Below are 7,500 nucleotides of genomic sequence, written 5' to 3' on the forward strand. Positions count from 1 at the left end.
ATGATGACTTTGGTATAAGAATTTCAATTGCTCCCAGTTGGAAGTGGGACCTTTGACCTTCTCAGGACGAGCTGTATTACTGCGATTATTTGGTTCTCGTACATTTTAGTTACTTCAGGATCGGGTGTCATTCTCACTGCCAGAAGCCACAGTGACACCGAGAATAACGAAGTAACTGCATCAAACTGACTCCGCTTAGGATGCTTTCCATTTGATACTGAACTGACCGGCCAGACCGGGCATTTGGAAGGACTAACTCTACAACGCCTTCAAATTAACACACTTCGAGGACGATATATACTCCTCTAGAAGAATACGAGGGATTATCATGCAAGTATTCCTTCAAATTATTTCATTTTCCTTGAAAACTGACGGGTCTGGCCGGCCAGTTCTGACAAAAGGAAAGCACCCCTTATATTTGAACGTATCAACTAAAATGCGTGCGTAATACTAATTAGATATCTCTGTAGCCCTCTGATAAAAATTGAAAACAATTGTACGTGGTTACCAACAGTTGCAAAAGTGAACCCTAATAAAGCTGCCAAATTGGGAACAACCGCGCAGAAAAGTACCAGACAGTTTCTATGTCCTCTGGTCAAGATTTTGCGAAAGCCATTCTGCATTACATTTGGTCGTGTGTAAGATACGCTGGCGAATCTAAGAAAAATACGTCTCATGGATCTTTGTTGCAAGCGTCATCGGCAATGGTAAATTTTCGGGTTTTTTTTCTTTCAAAAATGTGAACCGAACCTTGAAAAACTTTGAGCAAGATATACCTGATTTGCCTTTTTTTTTTCTTTTTTTTTTTCTTTTTTTTCAGGGAGAGTTATTGTGGTTATGCTTCACCGAACAAGGGAACAAGACCTGAATTGGATGCAGTAAGTAAACTATAATTTTTCTTCTTTCACATACTTTTCATACTTTCATATATGAGTAACAGCCATTGATTAAGGCACAAGGCACGTTTTGTCATTACTTGGCCTTAATCGAATCAGGAGCTCATCAAGGGAAGTCTCCTCCCTTGGGAGATTCAGCACGCGCATTGAATGGTTGACTCAAGCCATAGTTAATCTAGGGACTGGTTATGCCCTGGGAATTTCAAAAGCAGGAACAATACAGTCGCAATTTGTTGTTGAACCGACCGTGACCCTGCACAAACTTTTGTTTTTGGTTCGCAAGTTAATTTCGAATAAATTAGTCGAAACTTTTGATATGTTATCCTGCCGAAAAAAGCGTGTTTTTGTCGGATTTTGTGCAGGGTCAAGGCCAAAAACGCGAACAAACACATTAAGCAAAAGTCGAGTTTCATAACCACCCTACATCTATTAACTATGACTCAAGGAATTAGTGGAGATAGAAGCTCCCCTTCATAAGCTGCTGACAGGATTAAACTGTCACGGCGTTTTCACAGACCGATTTATTTATGTATTTCATTTTATTTATTTTTCTTATTTCACTGACAATTACATAGACTACCTCATTACTTACGAACGAAAAGTAAACATTTTAGATATGAATGCTCTTCTCACTAATCGAATATCGAGGACTCCAGTTCATCTAACAAAACCCCGTGGACGCCGTCCTGGAAATATCTATCGAATATATGCGAACATGACAAATTGCATTGTTATGTTGTCCATAACTGGTTATGCAAATCCTAACTAGTCCATTGGCCGATCCCCTGAGACCATTCGCTCTACTGGTGAACAATGCATTGCCATTCATACATCACGCAACAGCGTTACAAGAACGAATGCGCTAACTAGATGTGGACGCGCTGATGCAAGACCCGCTAGAGCCAATTTGAAATCAATTCCGCGATCCCATCGGCGCGCCAAACAGGGAAACGATCTACTTAGTTTCTGTTTGGCTAACGCGCGCTCCTTGGATACTAGGTTCGAGGAACTGACTACCCAGTTACTAACAATTCTTACGGATATTGCAGTCATTACTGAGTCATGGCTCCACGATCGAATTGATGACAGCGTTCTAAACATCCCGGGCTATGTTATACAGCGGGAAGACCGTTCAACTCGCGGGGGAGGTGTTTGCACGTACGTCTCGTCCAGCATCCCTTTCAAGAGGAGGTCTAATCTTGAATCACCAGTCATGTGGCTGTGGCTCCGCCCTCCGCACTTGCCCCACCCTCTTACGGGCATCATCTGCGGAGCTATGTACTTGCCGGAAGCGGGACCGTGCTAGTTACAGAATCGAGTGCTTAGACTCTGTTAAATCTGCCCATCCGGATTGCGGTGTGGCATTACAATTCTCGGTTTTCACATGACGTCACGACCGCCATGTTGGTGCCCCTAAACAAAGAAAAGACGGCCATGTTGTTGGTGCCTGGACCAAATCCTCCGGGAATTGAACTCTATTATTATGCAAACGCTTCCTTTTGTTTTCGTTGTCAACATGCCTGTTGATCACGTGAGTGAAAACCAACAATAGGGAACTTTGCCACGCTGGACATTTCGAACATTTTTTGAAGTCACACACTAAAACAACTTGTTCGTGAACTCACGAGGGGTAACACCATCCTTGACTTAGTGATTTCAAAACTAGCATCTTATTACAATAAGCCTAGGGCCAGCGCGCAGTTAGGGTCGTCAGACCATATAAATCAGTATATTGGGTACCTAATCCCTATTATAGAGTCGGTATTATAGCCTGCTGTGCAGATGCGTCGTTTTCCTCCGTCGGCACTTGACCCTTTGGGGAGGTGGGTTAGTGCACATAGCTGGTTCGAGCATGCGCACCCACGCGACTCTTCATCAGTCGACCATCTAACTTCATCGTTTACTGATGACCTCTCCCAATGCTATCAACATCTACTTCCCGACAAAAAGTGTCCGGCCTCACCCTACCGACGTCTGCTGAGATTAAATCTCTCATACTCAAACCACAACGTGCTTACCATTCTGGGCCAACCGAGAAATGGCGACACCGTAGAAACAAAGTTGAGGAAGTCATCTGCAAACGCAAAAAGGAGTTTTATTCGCGCAAGGTGCAAAACCTAAAGAGTACTGACCCGAGGAACTGGTGGGGCTTGGTGAAGAAGCTTGCTGGGAAGCCCACCACTGCTGCTGAATAGGCCATTTTACAGTTGTTTGCTCTGCGACCTAGCCTATGAATGGCTGCGAGGCTGCCGGTGACCTTGCATTGATACAGTCCCGACTGCTTTTATCATGCAAATTGTGTTGTTGTAATTCTAATTAGTCCGTATTAACATTATAAAAGCATGGAGGTTTGTATCAAAACAGGGTCACCGGCAGCCTCGCTTCCATTCGTAGGCCAGGTAACTTAGCTACAACTGTAAAATGGTCTATTGTGCTATCCAGCGTGAATGTCAACATTATATCTAGTAAGACCCTCACCACTCGTCTAAACAACTTTTTCATATCAGTAACTTCGGACCCTTCAACCTCTTGACACCTCAAAGCTGCCAGTCTTTTTTACCATCACCTGAAATACCACCCATCATATCTACTACAGCTGTTCGTAAAATGATGTTCGGTTTATGTACCTTTAAATCACCGGGTCCCAATGGAGTCTCAGCCCGTCTCCCAAAAGAGTTTGCACCTGAGCTTGCTGAGCCGGTTACTAGCATTTTTAACCGACACTGTCATCGGGGATATTCTCGATACAATGAAAGGACGCTGACATCACTCCTGTTCCCAAGACCACGCCCATAACTGGGGCCGCGGATTTAACACCTATCGCCCTGACGCCGGTGCTTTCTATAGTGCTGCAGGATTTCGTTGTTGAGTGGTTGTTAGAAGATGTGAAACATCTCATCTATCCTCAGCAATTTGGAAGTCTCAAGGTAACCTCTACCACCTATTGTCTTTTGGACATAGTTACACAACTGGCTCTTGTCCATTGACCACCCTGGTAAGTTCCTGAGAGTGTGCTTCCTAGACTTCAGCGAGGCGTTCGATCACATTGACTATACGATCTTAGTCTCTGAGCTCCTCCATCTTGGAGTACGCGTTCTCTGATAAGATGGATTTGCAGCTTTCTTAGAGGTCGGCGCCAAACCGTAAAGCTGGTAAACGCTATATCGGAATGGATGCCCGTCCATGCTGGGGTACCTCTGGGTACAAAGCTAATTGTAGGTCCAATACTATTCTTGATAATGATTAAGTTCCCTTCTCCTCTCAAATCACTGGAAGTACGTTGATGACATCACAATTTCGGAGGTTATCTGCTAGGGCGAGACTTCCCTGATACAAAATGACCTAGACTGCATTTCTCAATGGGCCGAGTGCCACAACATGAATTTAATTCCCAAGAAATGCAACGATATGATTATTTGTAACTTAAGATCCCAGGACCTTGAACCATTGATGTCATAAAGTACTTGGTCTAACTTTGTGCGACACTCTCAAGTAGAAGGAGAATACCAATGAAATTATTACCAAGGCGTCAAAGCGCCTTCACATCCTGAAAGTTTTGAAGCGCGCTTCTGTGGACCTAATTTGCGTTTAAAACGCCTTGGGTCGCTCCGTCTTTGAGTATTCCTGCGTCGTCTGGGCGGCAAGTCTCCCGCGTTATCTAGTAGCCCAGATTGAAAGGATACAGAAGAGAGCTATGCGTATCCAATGCCCCGGATTAAAATATCAACAGGCACTCGCACAGGCTAACGTGACAAGCATTGAAACGAGGCGTGACCATCTCTGCCAGATGGTTTGGCAAAACATCAGTGCCAACCCGGACTGCCAACTGCAACACCTCTTTCCCCACGCGTGCTCAGTGCCACTCGCATCATTTAAGGAACAGGAATACTTGTAGCCGCTTTAAATTTAGGACAAACCGGTTTGGTGAGAGTTTTTTTTCCGGCTATGGTCAAAACGTTTCAGTTAATTTAAGAATTTTTTTTATTATGATCTAGGTTTTCAAAATATACAATGTAATCCCAGTCCCTATCGTTATTCCTAAAAAAAATACAAAAAAACAACTAAAATACACAGAGCATTACACATTGCTTGCTCACTATTTGACTACAAAGGAGGTTACATAAAATATTTTATTTGCCGCATGGCTCGGTTTCCTTTGTTCTCGCAGGGGATTATATTGAATATTCCCCGCCAATAATAAACTGCCTTAAAAGCTGGTGGCGGCTTTTGATTGTAACAGGGGAGTGCGGGGCTGAGTTATCCTGCAGTTACTTCCCTCAACACATCAAATACACTACAATATTACTGCACCAAATAACACTTCCATTTTATCGAATCATTTATTAACAATATCTGAATTCCTTTTATACAAGTTTCATTTCATGTTAAATAACGTGAAACGTATTAAAACTGGGTTTGTCACCAGGTGGGTACATTTAAAAAAATATTTGTAAAGTTACACCGTTGGTTGAAAGCGTTTTTTTTACGACATTCCTTGCGCTGACTGCAGCAAGAGTTACGTTGGCGAAACGCAAGAGAAAATTCTTAACAAGAAAAGGCGAGCCCCAAAAGGCTGTCGCGCGGCGACAAGGAGAAAAATCAGCACTTGCAGACCACGTGATAAAACTCAAATCACGATATCAGATGGGACGAGACCACCATAGGCCATTTCAGAGTTCATATCCGCCTCCTCTTCAAAGCGAGTCTAAGTGCAAAGTTTTTGTGATTGTAATTAGTTCTACTTTACATAAAAATGCAAATTAATTTTCATAAGAAAAAGTTCGCACTTAGACTCGCTTTGAATAGGAGGCAGACATGATCTCGGAAATGACCTATTCTCAGGGTTAATAATAATTGGCACCAAAGAAAGATTTTTGAGGCCTGGGAGATTAACTGCGCCAAAGACTCACTCAACCGGGACTATGGGCTGTTACTCCCCAAGGAGTATTTACACTTGACTCTCGCTAACAAGAAAAAGTGACACATATCTTGAATTTTAATCAGCGTCTTGTTTTTATCTGTGATTTTGTATAAAATTGCGACCGAAACGTCGGGAACATTTTCATTGTAAATAATTTGTGAAACGCTTTTTACCACCAGTGTAACTTTATAAAAATTTGAAATATCCACGCTACTACGATCGAGAGAAATTTTCTTACGCAGAGGCTCACCCGTATCCTCCTCCGAAAACGATTTCTTAGAAAGTTGCAAAACATTGGACACTCTCGTTCCTTTGAGCTAACTCTATGATATTCGTGCAACGATTTCACATTCCTATGCCTAGTTCGTTCCATAACAAGTTTTTCAGGTATCCCCTTTGCTAAAGCTAAGGTACACGTGGTAGCCTTTATTATGAATGATTAGTATAGTACCCTTCAAAATTTGCTTTCTTACACATATCGGCAACTACAGATCTCAAAGAATTCTTTCCTATTGGTGAACGACTAAACCAAATCTCATCACCTGGATTCCACTTCCGTTTCGGAGTTAAATAAAGTACGCTACCTCCAATTACATCATTTGGGCATTTACTTACAAACTTCTTGTATAAACGGACTACTCATCTCTCTGAATTCATAATGATCTCATGATGCTCGTCAACTTTTGCCTTGACTTTGCAATGCTGAAATCCTCCAGCATAATTCTTTTCCGCGAAAGACGTGTACTTTAGTCTTGATCTTTCGACTAAGTTTCCTTCAATAACTTCCAATTGAGAAAAACGGAGCTCTCTGTGTTCCTCGCCACTTCGAAGCGAAAAGTACTTGCCAAATAAATAAACGTGTTAACCAACGTGCGAGGGTCATCTTCACCCAACAGTCCCTTCGGCCACAGAACCTCTTCTTCCTCTACTGGTATTGGTTTTGCCTGTTCGACATTGACTCCCATTCCAGTACGTGTTAGAGTTTTCATTCGCGAATCAATGGAATTTCGGAATAGTTTATATCTCGGATTTCCGAAAATGTCCAACTCTGGCAAACCATTCTCTCTTAAAGCTCTTTGCAATCCAGCGCAAATCTGGTAAAGCGTATTTGGTGGATACTCAGAACCATCTTTCTTCTGTAATCATGGACAAACTTACTGAGCCAAAAACAGAGTTCCAAATCGCATAATGTATAAAGAGTGTCATATTCGGGACAACAGTAAAGTCATTCCCTTTTCTTTGTCCCAACAGTAGAGAAGGTGTTCGGTCCTTTCGATACAAGTTGATTCGATACAAATTGAAGTCGTTTCGAGACATCATCAAAGTTGATTCGATACACGTAGAAAGTCAATTCGATTCAACTCAATATTTATGTTCTCAACCGTTAATTAGTGGTCTAACCGGCGCAAGAAACTCCAATCCCGGAAAGCTAATGAAGATGCTTCCAAGCGACCACAGTTATGTAAACACTTTCAACGATGTCTTCTTTTGATGGGCGGACAATTTGCGAGCATTGCGAGTCTCGCGTTTGAGTCTAAGCACCCATTTCAAATAGCACTGATACACAGCATTTAAGTATAAGCACCCTTTAGAACAGTCAGCTGTCAATAACTGTGTGACTCGCATGTTGCCTCGCATGGCTCGCTCTAGCCTACGTTGCAAGCGTTCCCGTTCGACAAAAGA

The 7,500-nt window shown here is 42.6% G+C and overlaps 1 protein-coding gene across 1 annotated transcript in view; it reads left to right on the top strand.

The window, feature by feature from the left end:
- Window positions 1-7,500, top strand: part of LOC138016638 (adhesion G protein-coupled receptor L4-like) — a 66,249-nt gene that overhangs the window by 23,283 nt on the left and 35,466 nt on the right. The window contains exon 7 of the mRNA XM_068863833.1: window positions 821-878. Within this exon, the coding sequence (XP_068719934.1) occupies window positions 821-878 (58 nt within the window). The remainder of the gene's footprint in view (window positions 1-820; window positions 879-7,500) is intronic.

This window comes from Montipora capricornis, chromosome 9 (genome assembly GCF_036669925.1).
Source record: "Montipora capricornis isolate CH-2021 chromosome 9, ASM3666992v2, whole genome shotgun sequence".
Classification (NCBI taxonomy): domain Eukaryota; kingdom Metazoa; phylum Cnidaria; class Anthozoa; order Scleractinia; family Acroporidae; genus Montipora; species Montipora capricornis.